A 15,783-nucleotide genomic window follows, 5' to 3' on the forward strand; every position below is an offset into this window, starting at 1 on the left:
TTGAGCAAGGATAGCTAATTGCAGCAGCAATGGACCGTAAGTGCTAATGATTCCATTTGCTCAGGAAAAGAATGTTTAAAACAAATACTGCTAGGGGACGCGCTGCATGGGAGGCGTGATCACGGGGACCCCATTCTGGAGCGACCACTGATGGGGCTGAGAACACCTATGACGACAGAGGAGAAGAGAATTAACTCTTCCCTTTGCACCCGAAGGAGAGCAAAGCTTGTCTCTGCTCCTCAGCCAGAATCTAAGAAGAGACCCTCTACCACGACCCAGAGCTAAAGTGAAAAGCGCTGCTTTCCAATATAAATATTACATTCCATGTAAATACTGCAGAACAAGGCCCGGGTAAGGTCAGCACACCCACGTCCTATCTTCCCATACGCACTGTGCCCAGAGCCCAGCTGGATGAACAAGACCACCATTGCTGGGAGAGCCAGCCACACGCAGGAGGTGTTGTCATGGGTTGTTACTCCCCGTGTGGGGGACTGGCACTCACCTGGCATTGGCTATGCATTCCAAGGTAGTCTCACTGGACCCGGCCACCACGCTTCTGTTGCTCGGGGGGATCACGATGACGGGGGCCACGGCTTCAGGCGTGCCAACGTCTCCTGTGGCAGAGAAAGCAGAAGCCCATGGAACTTTCTCAAGTACAGAAGGGGTGAGGATTGGAACGTGACACGAGAGTCTTGTCAAGCTGCTCCGACAGGACGCTCAGCACCTCGGGACCCGACCCCAGCCCTCGAGGGGCCCGCGGTGTGGTCCTGGTCCGTAAGCACGTGTCTCGCCCAGGAACCACGGGGTCAGAGACCTCCTGCTGACTCTCCACACGTCGTGCCCATAAAGGGCTTCAGACTGTCGTGCATTTTCCAAAATGGTTGCTGACTTTATTTATCAATTTTAGACTTTGCTGATTGAGTTACCTGGTCTACCCACTATTTTCAAATCCGTTCACTTCTATAAATATTTCATGCATCAGGCCCTCTGCTGGGCACACGTGTGTTTGGAAAGCGGCTGCTCTCTGACTTGGGCCCGAACACTGTCCTGGAGCAAAGACATCCCATGAACCAAGCGCTCGGTTCTGTGCGTGCATGTTTAATCCCTTCTCTCTGAAAAGTAAATATTCCGACTCCATCTCTGTTGTGTGAGTATCAAACTATAAATAATTTAGCTCATACCTCTGGTGACAAGGGAGAAAAAAAAACACGAGATGTTTTGCCACTTTTCTCTCAAATACAAGTAATATCAAAATTAAACTACATGCACATTACTACTATTTATTTAGGGAAAATGAAGACTGATCACACATTTCGAGAACAGGTCTTTCAATAAAGGGTGGAGATGGAAGAGGCTGGAAATAAAAATAAATTGACATCACAGCAAATGCCCAATGCTTCCTGGAGGACCTCATGCTGCAGAGACCCGCCACCAGTGCGAGCAGCTGAGGAGAACCGTGGAAGGTTCCAGCTGCTGGCAATGCGGTCAGAGCATCGAGAGAGAACAGAGGGAGAAAAGAGGACTGGCCTCTAGTCAATGTCCCACAGCTCTGAGTCCGGCTTTCACTGCCTAAGCAGTATGAGATTCTGGAATTAAAGGTTCATGTGAATTAAAAAAAAAAAAAAGCTTGAGGCGGGCAGAGTCAACAAATCAATTTTTTAACCCTATGTATCGACTAGTTACTGCGAGGCCGTTTCAGGCCCTCGGGGCTCCTGGTAAGCGCTGGGCAGCCTTCCCCTCCCCACGCCCGGCAGGGCCTCCCGGGGACCTTCCCAACCCCCGACACCCTCGGCTTGTGCGACTGGGCATCGTGAGGCTGGTTATCAGACCTCCGAGGATGCCGGAGCACAGACACGTTCGTGACAAAGGCTGAAGGCCTGCCTGTCATCTGTGAAAGTCGCTGATGAGGAGAAATGACCTGAGCTGCTAATATTTGCAAACAGTCATGTGAAGTGAAGGAAGGCAGCGGGGCGCGCAGAGGTCGCCGAGCAAGGTGCTAATTTGGCATGAATCAGCGCTCCGCCTGGCGCCGGAGAGGAAGCTCGAGCTCAGCACTCGTCGCCGCCCGGAGGCCAGACCCCCAGGCGGGCGGCTCAGCCTCGCCTGCGCGCTGACCCCGAGAGACCCGCACGCGACAGACAGGTCAGCGCCAGGCCCGAGTTCACGGCCCCGGGGACGAGCGAACGGGAGGATGCACGTGCTGCTCCGCTGTGATTCCAGCCGCCCCCAGGAAAGAGGAAGTCGTTTGTAATTGTGATTCACACGGAACAGCAACTTCTGTCTGTATTGCTCTCGTGGCCCAGACCAATTACATGATTTCAAGGACCCTCACCCATGGCGGGTCGACAGGACAAGTGGAGCGCGCAGCTCGACTCGGGGCTGGTAAATGTCAGCCTGCCCTCAAACCCGACTACGTTGTTCTTTCTGGTGATGCGTGAGTCACACGTGACACTTGGAGAAGTAGGTCTGAGAGATGCAGATAAAATGTGACGGTTCCTAAAACGTGCATTTCTAACATACACGCAAGGTACACACATGCCGGCAAAGTGACCTTGAGTTATGGAAACGACAACAGGAAGATCAAAGCAAGGTCTTGTGGTTGAGGAGTCTGTGCGTTTTCTACCGACACTTAACATTTCAGTGAACTTTTACGTAAGCTCCCGGAATCCACGTCTCTCGGTAGCAAGGACAGTGCTGGCTGTAGCACACGATGCTGGCACGCTTTCTTCATTAAAAAAAATTTTTTTTTAAATTTCAGTCAAATTCGTATGAGCACGTGGATTAAAAAGAACAGCAAAGAGAGGCTTAAAATGAAATCTGACAACCCGCCCCCTCCCCCAAATGTGACTTTTAACTTGTCAGTGGGCAACTTTGCTTCAATCAGGCGGGAAGCTCAGTGGTGTCCCGAAGGGACCCTGAACCCCAGAGTGCAGAGCTCTTTCCTCTGGGGCCATTCATTCTCAGACGGGGTGGGGGGAGGGGGTCCTTACCTGTCTGTCTGTCTCTCTGTCTACTCGCCTTAGCTGCCGAGTACTCTACAGTGGGAGGTAGGAAGCAGACTGTCCCAGACGCAAACCATTAACCACCCCGGCTCTAGCCCTGGGTCATAACTAGTCCCACGGTGGCCAAGTCCGCTCCCCAAGACGAGACCTCCTCCGCCCACCCCCATGGTCATCATGCCTCCATCCAGACCCTTGTTTCATCTCAGTCACTAACAGCGCCTCTTGTCCTGTGGACCTCAGTCTCTTCTTCCTGTACTGCATTTTAGTGGGTTTTTACTTCTTTTTTAAGTGAGAGGAGGTCAAGGATGTGCATTTTTAACCTGCCAAGCTGACTTTTCTACCAATTTTTTCCCCACGTTCAATTTTTAGAAGAAAAATGCAAAGAAGACTATCTGGGCATTTTTAAAAGAATAAAACGACCTCTTCATTTCTGGTACTCTCACGGTGTCTAAGATATAATAAGCACTCAACAAATACTCAATGATTGGTTAATTTTTCATAAATATTCTACAATAATGAGCCACTACTACCACCACCAGGAAAATTACCCTCTCCTTCAGGGTTCCGCATTAAAAAACATTTTTAAAATACCATATGCCAATGTATTAAGAATTATTTCTAAGAACGAAAACAAAATGGGAAGCTGGAGGGAAACCGTACTTCACCAAGTTCCCACACAGCTGCTCAACATTCTGTTATGCGTTTACATTTACAACTGTTGCCCAATTTAATCTAACAACAAGCTATTAAGATAGCTATTAGCATCCCCCTTTTATGGATGAGAAAACTGAGCCCCAAAGTCACATGACTAAACATGGTAGAGAATGGGTTTTAAATAGAGGAATGTCTTCATCCAAAGTTCATAATCTTTCTTTTATATAATGATGTTTCCTCCTAATGAAAACTTTGGTTGTGCTCAGTTAACCAAAAATTAAATTAACTAGAACACTCCTTCCCCCGAGCATTTCCTTAATTGAGACTTTACTGTAGCGTTTTCAACTGAGCATTTCCCAGGTTGGTTTAGGTGGTTGGGAGGTGCAGACATCGAAGCAAAAGAGGATTTCTGCCGAGGTCAGCAACAGTGGGTGCTAGGTAGCTTCAAAGGCAGAAAGGCGAATGCTTTGTAGTTATGGGAAGAAAGGCTCCCTGCAGAGGGAAATGGGGTCTACTCCTAGTCAGTTTCCCCCACATGAACCCCTTAATCACTGGAGAGGCTGAGTAGAGAGGAGCTGTCCAGGTTGCATTTAATTAAGAAGTACATTTAAAGAATATCAAATCTCTCAGACAGAAAAAAAAAAAAAAAAGTTCAAAGTCTACCAGAACTGCTAAGCTGTGGAATTACTGCAGATAAAGCAGGATGAATGGCACACAGCCTGCTTCCCTGCAATCAAGACAGTGCCTGTGGTGGGCGAGAAGCGTATAAAGGGCAAGTCACATGGACCCAGGGTCAGGAGCACAGGGAGAGGCGGGAGGTGGTGACCGAGACCTGGAAGGAAGGAACCAGCCCCGCGGACATCTGGGTGCAGAGTCAGAGAGTCAAACTCTGGAGACAGAGGTGGGCAAAGGAGCTCAGCCAAGTGACGGCAGGAGCCTGGGGGTTGGGAGGAAGAGAACTGAATTTAGAATCCAGTGGAGATACCCTGGGGCTCCCAGTGGGAAGCAAGTTACGCAGCTTCTCCGAGCCTTACCTTCCTGATTTGTAAAATGATGCCCGTTTCACGGGGCCATTAAAAACAGGAGTATAGGGCCTCCCTGGTGGCGCAGTGGTTGAGAGTCCGCCTGCCGATGCAGGGGACACGGGTTCGTGCCCTGGTCTGGGAGGATCCCATATGCCGCGGAGCGGCTGGGCCCGTGAGCCGTGGCCGCTGAGCCTGCGCATCCGGAGCCTGTGCTCCGCAACGGGAGAGGCCACAACAGTGAGAGGCCCGCATACCGCAAAAAAAAAAAACAAAAAAAACAAAAAAAACAAAACAGGAGTATACATTTGACACTCTCACTTTCGACGTGTGTTTGTATGTGTACACGATGCACATCCGACAGCGTGTGGCACACAGGACGTGCTTCGGAACTCGAGGCCGTGGCACCACGGTGAAGGGGAGACCGAGGCCCTCGGTCCCTGCCCTGCCCCAGGGTTTCCCGTCTCTGCCAGGACGGCCTCCCCGCAGACGCTCTGAAGGCCTGTGCGCCCTGGATGTGAGGCTGCGGGGAGCTGGACCTCGAGGGAAGGCCCGCAGCCCTGCTCGCGGCCTGGGAGGAGCGAGCCCGCCTGCAGGCTTGGGGCCCACACGTCCCCACACGCCTCCTCAGGAAGGTCTCCCCAGCTCATTCAAAACACAGCCCCTTTCTTTCAAAAAAAGAGCCTATGCCCTGAAAGTGGAATTTTCCAGAACATCTGAGAAAGTAAATCCCTTGCTTGGGCTTCCTCTGTCAGAACCGTCATCTTGCCCGTCCTGCTTCCTAGGCGAGCGCTACCGGCCACGCGCCTCAGGGGATCTTCGCGGCCAAACCGGCGCGGAGCCGGGTGTCGCCCTGGCCACCCAGAAAATAACGAGTTCAAAGGCCACCTCCACCGGCAGATGCTGAGGCACATCTGCCCAGAGACACACAAACGTGCAAGACGAGCCAGCCACACGGGCACACGTATTCAACCAGAGGCGATCCCGTTCCGGGAAAGATGGGGCGACGACAAAGGCTACGGCCCCCAAGACTCCAAAGAACCTCGGCTCTCCAGTTCCTGGTGGGTCCAGATCTACAGGGTTCTCACCTAGGTCAAAAGAGGGTCCCGTCCAGAAGCAGCAGCTAATGGGGCCTCCAGGACCTTTCGAAACCTCCAAATCTTACTGCTCCAAAACAAGTGGTCTAAAACTTGTAGGAACAAAAGAGAAAAATAAGGTTGAGAACACACACGGGAGTAAAAGGCCTTAGGAAAGCTCTGAGTGCTGAGCTACAGGTTCCTCGGTGTTTTTTGAAAGCTTTCTTTGACATCCAATAATGAAAATATTTATTGGTTGCGTTGACCAGATGACATAACAATTACAGACGTGCTTTAAAATGCAGGCAACTGGCTATCTGGGCGGAGCAAGAAGTGACCCGTCTAGAGCCAGGGCCCCGGGTGCCGGGCTCCTCTGGCACCTTTGGGGCCAGCTCTCACCTCACTGCAGTGTCCCGATTTGCAGGGAGATCTGTCCACCTTCTGGAATAAGGAGGAGCGGGTGTGTTATTCATCTTTGCACGAAGCAAAGTGCCTGGGCTGTAAGAGCCCTTCTGTGCGCGCTTGTTGAAGGAAGAATTAAGTCGTGTCCAAACAGCGCACGGCTGGTTATTATCATCAGCTCTTTATCGCTGCAGGATGATAACCACCGTAGCAAAAGTACCTCTTATTTCCAGGCACCGCGCGAGCGTGGGGAATACAAGAGCTAACGGCACAGGGTCAGAGGTCAGCGACGTCAAGGAGGTCTGGGTTTAGCAGAGGAAGAGAGTCACGTCAGAAGAACAAGCAGCTGGTGGTGGGGTCAGGAGGGCCGAGGGGAGGGACGCGGCAGGGTGCAGGGTAGGGAGCGCTGCGAGACTGATTCTTCCAGGGGAACTAGGAAGGGCTTGAGCCCGGCCCTTGGAAGATGGACAGTATTCACCAGGCAGAGAAGGGAAGGAAAGGCATTCCAGGAACAGGAAAAAAAAGAAAGTGGAAACCGAGTTGGCTTGTTTGGAAAACTGTCAAGTGGTTCTTGAAGGCTGAGGGGAAACTGGGGCCTGGGGGTGACCCCAGAGGAGGCTGTCAGGGGAGGGGGGCCACGCTATCACGTTTGGACTTTATCCAGTAGGGAATGGAGAGCCACTGAAGGCCCTTGAGGAGGAAAGTGGTGACGGAGACCGTGCGGGGCTGTGGCGGGCGTCGGGGAAGAAGAGGGGCCGACGGCAGCTGGGTGTGTGCACGGAAGCTCTCCCGGCTTCTGGCTCGAGTGGTTTGGGTGGATGGCGGAGCAGCTCGTAAGAGTGAAAGCTCAGGAGCAAGAACGGGTTGGGGTGATGATGTGGGCGTGTGAAGCTGGCGGACAAGGAGGCCTGGGGGTGTCCACGTGGGCAGGGGCACTGGCCGGTCGGCGGCACGGGAGCTCGGGGATGAGCACGGAAGACAGGACTTGGAGGGGCCCCCAGGCGGCTGAGTCTTAAAGGGCAGCCGCAGGAAGTGCACATGGACGGGTTAACTGGCGGTCGGGGCAGTAGAAGAAGGAGGAGAAAGACGTGATGACAGTAAGGAAAGGGAGGCTGTTCCTTCCAAATGAACGGGAGTTCTCACGCGGACAATCAAGGCTGCTTCTGCTCAGTTTTTGAAGATGAATCTTTGAGCTTCCCTCCTAGGACAATTACTAAGGAAGGCGGAGCTACATATAAGTAAAAATCCTGACCTTCCCCAAGAAGCGTTTCACTGTGCCACGGAGCACACTAATAGACACTGCAGAGCTCGAGCCACTCTTTTGTTCAGTTCTGTAGCTCAGCTTCTGCAAACAGGCTGCCTAGGGCCATTCTCAACCGCTTTCTGGCAATAAAAAACACAATTTAATTGGTCAGTCTCTGATGATTCTTGACCTTGTTCCATGCACAGCAAGGTACATTCGTGCCCTTTTGGGGGATGGGTGAAAACGGCTCCAAGACATTTTACTTAAAGAAAATCAAGTGGCTTTTCTTTTCTTTCTTTTTTTTAAAAATAAATAAATTTAAAAAAAAAAGAAGAAGAAAGCTCTACTGCTTTCTGCTCTCCCACTTATTAGCGTGGTGACATCGTTGGCATGTTACTAACCTCAAAATGTGCCTCATTTTCCTCATCTGTAACGTGGGGATAATGGCACCGCCTCACCTACTCAAACTCATCACTGAGTGCCCCAAAGTGATTATTAACATTGAGACCCAACTTAATTACTTAGTTCATATAACACAGCCAAAAGAGACAAGTTATATTATAGCATCACCAGGTTCATAATAATATATAAGTAAATATCAGAGCCACACCAGGGAGCACAAAAAGTTAGATTCATCGTTTCTGACAACCGCATAGCGACTTTTAGTTTGTTCATTATTCCCGGCATCACAAATCTGAAATACAATTTTGCTCCTCAATTACAAGCAAATACTCTGAAAAGTGATTAGGTAGCTTTTTTTTTTTTTTTTTTTTTTTCTTTTTGCGGTATGTGGGCCTCTCACTGCTGTGGCCTCTCCCGTTGCGGAGCACAGGCTCTAGACGCGCAGGCCCAGCGGCCATGGCTCACGGGCCCAGCCGCTCCGCGGCATGTGGGATCCTCCCAGACCGGGGCACGAACCCGTATCCCCTGCATCGGCAGGCGGACTCTCAACCACTGCGCCACCAGGGAGGCCCGATTAGGTAGCTTTTAAAAAAAATCATCATTATTCATTTAAGATAGAATATCTTAAAAATCTTTGCCAAGCAAGATATTAGCTTTACCTTTATAAATCTCTGCATAAAATGAAAAACAAATGAAGGCATACAAATTTCATTTTGTTCTGTGTTTTTAAATACCGTCCTTTGTTTCCCTTAAAAGGTTTTTATCTATTCATTCAAAAGTATTCTGAAGCTCTACTGCCCGTTTAAGACAGAATGAAAGTTTTAGAGCATCTGAACTAAGCACTGTCTTGACTGAACCGAAGCAGGCACTCAATCAGGGCCCTCGTGGGCCTCCCAGCCATGCCTTTGCACAGATAAGGAACCTCATCTTTGTTGGTCATCACGCCTGCTATGTCTAAATGCACCCACTTAGGATAGTCACAGCTTCTTTCCGAAATGCTGCAGCCGTGCATGCCCCTGCAGATCTGTATTTTCCAATGTTATTAACATCAGTAAGCTGGCAACCTACAATCTGTGTTGTGTAACGTTCAAAGAGAGGCATCCTCCAGACACGGTCTCCCGTTTCAATGCTGGCCTCAAATAGTTTGTTCCACAGCCAGGAAGAATTGGTAAAGACCCCAGTGGCACCGGACCCCAAAGCTGCATCCATGGCACCTGTCAGGGTGGCGGCACTGATGATGACCTTTGGGTTAAAAGTGTGCGCGGAGCGGAGTACATGGGCCAGGATGAGTCTCCCCTCGGCATCAGTGTTATACACCGGTACGGCCTTCCCGTTCTTGGCTCTAACAACATCCCCAGGCTTGCTGGCCTTCCCGCTGGGCATGTTTTCACAAAGAGAGGCCAAACCTACAATGCTGATGGGGCAGGTCGAGCTCGGCAGCAGACACGATGGCTGAACAGATAGTGGCGGCTCCTCCCATGTCGGCCCTCATGAGGCCCATGTCTGCAGCAAACTTGATGGAGATGCCACCACTGTCAAAGGTGATAATCTCCTTCCCAACAAACACCAAGGGAGGTTCACTTGCATTGCGGCTGCCTTTGTAGTGAATTTCCAGGAAGACTGGAGGCTCTTCGGACCCTTTGGCCACACGGAGGAGTGATCCCATTTCCTGCTCCTCAATCCAAGGCTTGGGTCTGATGTGGACGTCTGTTTTACTACTAGCATTGTTGAGATTCTTCTCAGTAATTCCGGAAAATCTGGTTGGTGTCCTCTCATTGGTGGGCGTCTCCATCAAGTGGCACGCCAGGTCCTGCCCAGAAGCAAAGAGGACTCCCCTTTGCCAGGCCTCCTGATACCCACTTCCATGGAGCTTCACTGACACGGCCACCTTCTTTTTCTGCTTCAGATCGTCATACTCATAGAGCCCAAGCACCACGCCTTGCGCATGGGCATCTCCGCAGGGGTCCACCTCCACGGACGGGATCTCTGGGTCCTGAACCTGTCTGCACCCCGCTGCAACAGCGGCTCTGATGTTTTCTTTGCCTTCGTGCCAGTTTTCCTGTTCGTCAACTCTGGCCGTCTTTTTGCCGAGGCCAACCACCACCATGCGGGAGAAGTCCTCATGCAGACCATAAAAGCTTTGGGTTTTGCCTTCCTTCAGGGGTGGTCCAGATATGTTCAAGATTTCTCTCAGCTTTCCAGACACCCATTTATTAAAATTCTCTCCTGTGCTTGTAAACTGGGGCACATCATCTTCTTTTTCTTTGCCACAGATTCCTAAAACAAGGCCCTTCGTCTCGTCTGCGGCGGCTGGGCCGGGTCCCCAGAAGCGCTTTCCGCTCAGCTGTTGGACGGGCGACTCTCGCCGCAGCTGGAAGAGGCAGCAAGAACATCCTTTCGGCTCGGCCCAGCGGCACCGCTCTCCACCGAGCACGTGGCGCAAGGAGGGCGAGTGCGCACCTGGGAGCCCGGCTTTCGTGCGGGGGGCGGGGCGGGGGGTGGTGGTCGGGCTCAAGTGGCTTTTCCACTCATCAGTTGCTTTTGCAACCCTTCGGAGTCTGTCATCTTTCTCGGCATTATTAAAACGGCCTGGCAAAGGGATTAAGTGCTCTCCTGCCTGCAAAAGCATCTCAACAGGTGTGTCGCTTGCCACCATGGGAGCTGGCGTCTTGATAGCTCACATCCTGTAGAGCTGAACCCTCCAGGGCACATACGTTTTTAGAGACTAGGAGATATATGTGTGTGTGTGTGTGTGTGTGTGTTTATATATTATATATATAATCTCCAAGAACTCATAGAAATTATTATTATTATTGTTGTTGTTAACATGTGCTACAGTTAAGGGTGTATAGGCAACAGGCAAACCAGGTCATTCCCTCAGACTCCAAGCGGTGAGTTTCTCAAGGCAGAACCTGGGCGATTTTAAGACGTACTTTATTGTGAAAACTGAAATAAACAGCATGAAATTTCTCCTGATTGGAAAAATCTTGTTCACTAAATAGAAAGTTCCTCCCACCTTTCACTTTCCCCAAACTCACTTTTTGGTTTCTGCCCACCCAGCTCCTGAACAGGTGAAGCAGGCGTGTAAATTTTTCTGCGTTAGTAATCCCTTGTGTGTGGAGCTGCCGAAGAAGACTCTCCTGTCCTTCTAAAGGCTGTGTCCTCAATCGCTCGTTAGCGAGAACCCGCTCACAGCCGCGAAGGCGCCGGGCAGTGCCACTGGAAGAGCCCAGTCACAGAAGCCCCGCTGCCCTCCCAGGAGAGTCTGCACCGGCCGACTCGCTTCTTGTTTACCGTACAACAGTGGGAGGGAAAGAAAAATGGGAGGGAATACAGCCGTGTACCCCATTTACAATTTTATCTTTCCGTGTACTTCCATTTTTATCTCAATACACTTCTGGACTTTTCTATTGACAAGAGAGGATAAATAAAATAATGTGACAGCTTGACAAACAATCCAGCAGTTTCTTTTCTTCTCATTTATCACATGTTTGAAAACTTGCACATTTGGAAATCAACGGAATGTTACAAAGAAGGTATTTTCATCGGCAGAGAAAAATGAAGGTGATAAAAGGCAACTCTGCAGCAGGCTTATTCGTTTATTTATTTATTGGTAAAACACAGAACAGGAGTGTGGATTTAGGAACTGCATGGTTGGACCCTGGAGTGATCCAAATATACAGAGACAACAGCTTTCCATTTAAGCATATAAATGCATAACCTACCGTTTAATGCAAAAGAACCAAAACCAACAGAGACACTGGGACCATATGTAGTTTGGGTGGGATAGAGAAGTAAGAGGGTATTCTTCAGGAAATTAGGTCAATTTTCCAAATAGCTTACTGAAATCATTGAGAAGGTACCTAGGCACAATAGCAGATCACTTTTAGCTTCAGCGAGAAATGCCCTTAAATAACTTTGCCAAACATGCCAACCTGGGCGTGGAGCCCAAGCCCACCGGGGCAACTGATGCCCTTCTGAGGCTATTAGCAAGGACAATGGGGCACTGCAGGACCCCTTGGCAGGGGCCTCTGAAGCCTTGGTCCCTTCCATCCGCAGCTGGAGGAGGTCCAAGGAAAATGGTTTTCTCAAAGTTCCCATGAGACACAAAGGATTTAGAGGTTGGTAGATCTGCAGGAAGAACACCACTGCCTTGAGCAACCTCGAGCAGAGAAATCAAAACCACATCTGGTTTCTTTAGTGACCATAAAGCCGTCATTTGGAGGACCGGAGCCACACTGACGGGGGCCTCTGCCTCCGCAGGCTGGGGGCCCCTCTGACAATGGCGAGCCCACCCCTCCCAGCCGTGCCCTTCCCCTCGCTCCGAGCTCCACTGGACCCTCCACTTACTATGCTTGTTTGGTTTGTGTCTGTCTCTCTCCACAGGAAGAAGACCAGGAGCACAGGCACTTCCGTCTGTTCTGTTTTAGCCGTTCTCTCGAGGCCTAAAACAGTGCCTCGTGCACAGCAGGTATCCAGTAAGTATCTGTTGATTGAACACGGAGAGAAGGGCCTGGGTTCCTGTGCTTCACCTGCCGCGTGGCAGGCGCTCTCTGAAACATCCCAGCCGCCCTCCTCTGGCCTGAGCGCCTCCGCCTGCAACAACTTTCCCCATTCCTACACCCCGCCTGCACTGCAGGCTGCTGAAGTCCACCCATCCATCGGGGCCAGGGAGCATGCCGCCTCCTCCAGGAAGGCTTCCCAGGCCCTCAGTGAAAGTGCCCTTCCCTCTCGGTACCTGCTGCATGCATTTTAATAACATGAAATTTACCAGTTTAACCATTTTTAAGTGCACAGTACTGTGGCATCAATTTACACAGTTGTGCAACCATCACCAGTATCCCTTTCCAGAATTCATCTCCCCAAACTGAGACTGTCCCCATTAGACACCTGCTCCTCATTCCTTTCTCCCCACCCCCTCCCCCTCTCCTGCTTTCTGTCTCTGTGAGTTTGACTCCAGGTACCTCACGTAAATGGAACCATACAGTACTTGTTCTTTCATGACTGGCTTATTTCATGGAGCATAATGCCTTCAAGGTTCACATATGTGGTAACATGCATCAGAATTTCATTCTTTTTTAAGGCTGAATAACGGTCCATTGTATGGACAGACCACATTTCGTTTATCCATTCATTTGCTGATAGACACTTAGGTTGTTGCTTCCGCCTTTTGGCTGTTGTGAATAATGCTGTTATGACCATGGGTGTGTGAGTATCTGTTCAAGTCTCTGTTTTCAGTTCTTTTGGGTATATATCCAGAAGTAGAACTGCTGAATCATATGGTAATTCTGTGTTTAAGTTTTTTATTTTTTTGCGGTACGCGGGCCTCTCACTGTTGTGGCCTCTCCCGTTGCGGAGCACAGGCTCTGGACGCGCAGGCTCAGCAGCCATGGCTCACGGGCCCAGCCTCTCCGCGGCATGTGGGATCTTCCCGGACTGGGGTACAAACCCGTGTCCCCTGCATCGGCAGGCGGACTCTCAACCACTGCGCCACCAGGGAAGCCCCTGCGTTTAAGTTTTTAAGGACACATCATACCATTTTCCACAACGGCTGTGCAATTATACATTCCCACCAGCAAGGCAAAAAAGAGTTCCAATTTCTCCACATCCTCACCAACACTTGTTGTTTTCTCTTTGTTTAGATTTTCTCCCAACTAGCTGTGCTAATGGGTGGGAGTGGTGTATCATTTGATTTGATTTCCCTACTGATTAGTGAAGTACAGCATTTTCCCAGGTGCTTAATTAGCCATTTGCATATCATCTTCGGAGAAACATCTATTCCAGTCCTTTGCTCAGTTTTTAAATCAGGTTGTTTGCTTGGTTGTTGAGTTGCAGGAGTTCTTTATATTTTCTGAACATTCATCCCTTATCAGGTGTAGGATTTACAAGTACTTCCCCCTATTCCATGGGTTGCCTTTTCACTCTGTTGATAGTGTCCTTTGATGCGCAAAAGTGTTTAATTTTGATGAAGTCCAATTCATCTATTTTTTCTTTGCCTGTGATTTTGGTGTCATATCTAACAAATCACTGACAAATCCAATGTCATCAAGCTTTCCCCCCTACGTCTTCTTCAAGGAGTTTGACAGTTCTAGGTCTTAGCTGTAGGTCCTTTGACCCACTCTGACCCTGGACCTGGGGTATGCGGTGTAAGGCACGCAGTGCACTTTTCACTCCTGGTTAGTATCGCTCCAGAACTGGTGTTGCCCATGCCCTGCTCACAGTCTCTGTCACTTGCCGCTTACTTACAAACCCACAACTTTCTGAAAACACCTGCCAGTTCCTATCTGAGGTCATTCTCTGGCCAGGGGTATGATTGGCCTACAAGGGTGAGGTGGAGACATAAGCCTGCATGTCTGGACGTTAATGTCCCTGGAAGTCGTTCTCAAGGAATAAAGCATGGGAGCTGATGAATAAATCCTTGCACTTTTTCCCTCAGTTAGCGACACTACAGTGGCTTCTATCCAGTCTCCCTGAGGCTCCTGGGGGACCCAGGCCAGATGTTCACTGAGGGGCTGGGCTGACTCACTGATGCACGTGCACTGGTGTCTTTCCCTCCTCTGTCTCCGTTGCCCACTCCTTTGCCCGTACTTCCTGGGATCACCTCTAAATAAACGCCTGCACCCACATTTTCACTGAACTCATACGCTCTGCTTCTGGGGGAAAGTGAGACAAACCCTGGTCTCCTTCAGATGAGGGCACCTGTACAAGCGCATATCTGCCCCATCCACTGTAATCTCCTTAGGGTGTGTGATTCTTAGTCTTCAGAGCCTCTGGAAAACAGTCAGTGCCTAACAGATGCTTGCCAAATCGAATAAATCTAATTTTACAGTTTCCAAGTAGACATCAGTATCTGTTCCTAAAATAATCAAATCTCTTCCCAAGACAAGAGTTTTGCATGTAAGTTTCTGGAGAGTAGCACAGCCCTGCTCCTGAGACATGTTTATGACCCTCTGTCAGGCTCAAATCCTGCTGAAAATCAGATTGCCTTTACATAGCATTAATCACAAGCAGAATCTGTACCTAGAAAAGTGTCTCATAGAGAAAACCAAGAACAAAGAAATGCAATCCCGAGTCCCTGGAGAAAACAGAAAATTATCTTAACAAATGCTGTGAGCACATGAGAGAAAGAAAAAAAGGAGATAAATAAGAAAGGGGGTCACTGTATGTTAAGCAGAATATATCAGGAAAACCACAGTTGTGCCCCCCTCCTTAAAATACAATAAAGATCTTTAGAAAACCGGACTAAACTGAAGTTATTTTCCTTGCTACAGATACCATTGTTCAATTCACAGACTAGAAATTATGGCAATTGAAGCTCAAGGTAAATTCATGGTCTAGTTATAAAGATGCCTGCTTGGGAAGCCATACCGCAGGTGAACACTCCCACGGCTGTTACTTTTGGAAGACTTTGTTTGACTGGAACAACATAAAATTGAAAGCTTTGTATTTTACAGCTCCCCCAGCCATGTGAAAACACAAAGAGCTGAGGAGCCAATATTTTGAGAAACAGGTTTCTCAATGTTTCAGCTCCTTCCCAGAAGGGGCACCCCACAGACCGACAGATGACCTTCTTTTTATTTTTTCATGTAAGACTGATATCCTAAATAAAACCAGAGCCTCTCAAATGAGAAATCCAAGACCAATAAAACCTCTCACTTACATATTTAGTGTTTCATAAAACTGAAATGCCGAAAGGTGGTTATACCCAGAACTGAAGAAATATTTTATCGATCGTGTGGTATTTTCTTCTGTATTCCCACCTTAAATGCAAATGTTCATACAAATATATTGATGAACACTTCCTCTGCTGTGTTTTTAGGTAATCAATTTCTTATTTATTTCCTCTTAGAAGAGAGCAAACTCTGAGGCAGGAAATCTTGCAGGTACCCTGAGCAGCACAGAGCAACTGAGAGCACTACGTGTTCCAAACCAATAAACGGTAAGTAAACAACCTGATGGATAACCGTGCTCACCAGCCATAT

At 49.4% G+C, this 15,783-nt stretch overlaps 1 protein-coding gene and 1 pseudogene across 2 annotated transcripts in view; both read right to left on the reverse strand.

Annotated features, from left to right (window-relative positions):
* Positions 1 to 15,783, reverse strand: part of SDK1 (sidekick cell adhesion molecule 1) — a gene marked incomplete at its 5' end in the record, with an annotated part of 840,176 nt that overhangs the window by 239,830 nt on the left and 584,563 nt on the right. The window contains one exon of the mRNA XM_081255449.1: positions 503 to 614. Coding sequence (XP_081111575.1) covers positions 503 to 614 — 112 coding nt within the window. The remainder of the gene's footprint in view (positions 1 to 502; positions 615 to 15,783) is intronic.
* LOC308628483 (cytosol aminopeptidase-like) lies at positions 8,637 to 10,194 on the reverse strand (annotated as a pseudogene). Its single transcript has one exon. The product of its transcript is annotated as a cytosol aminopeptidase-like (transcript).

This window comes from Mesoplodon bidens (genome assembly GCF_964165515.1).
Source record: "Mesoplodon bidens genome assembly, chromosome: 15".
Taxonomy (NCBI): domain Eukaryota; kingdom Metazoa; phylum Chordata; class Mammalia; order Artiodactyla; family Ziphiidae; genus Mesoplodon; species Mesoplodon bidens.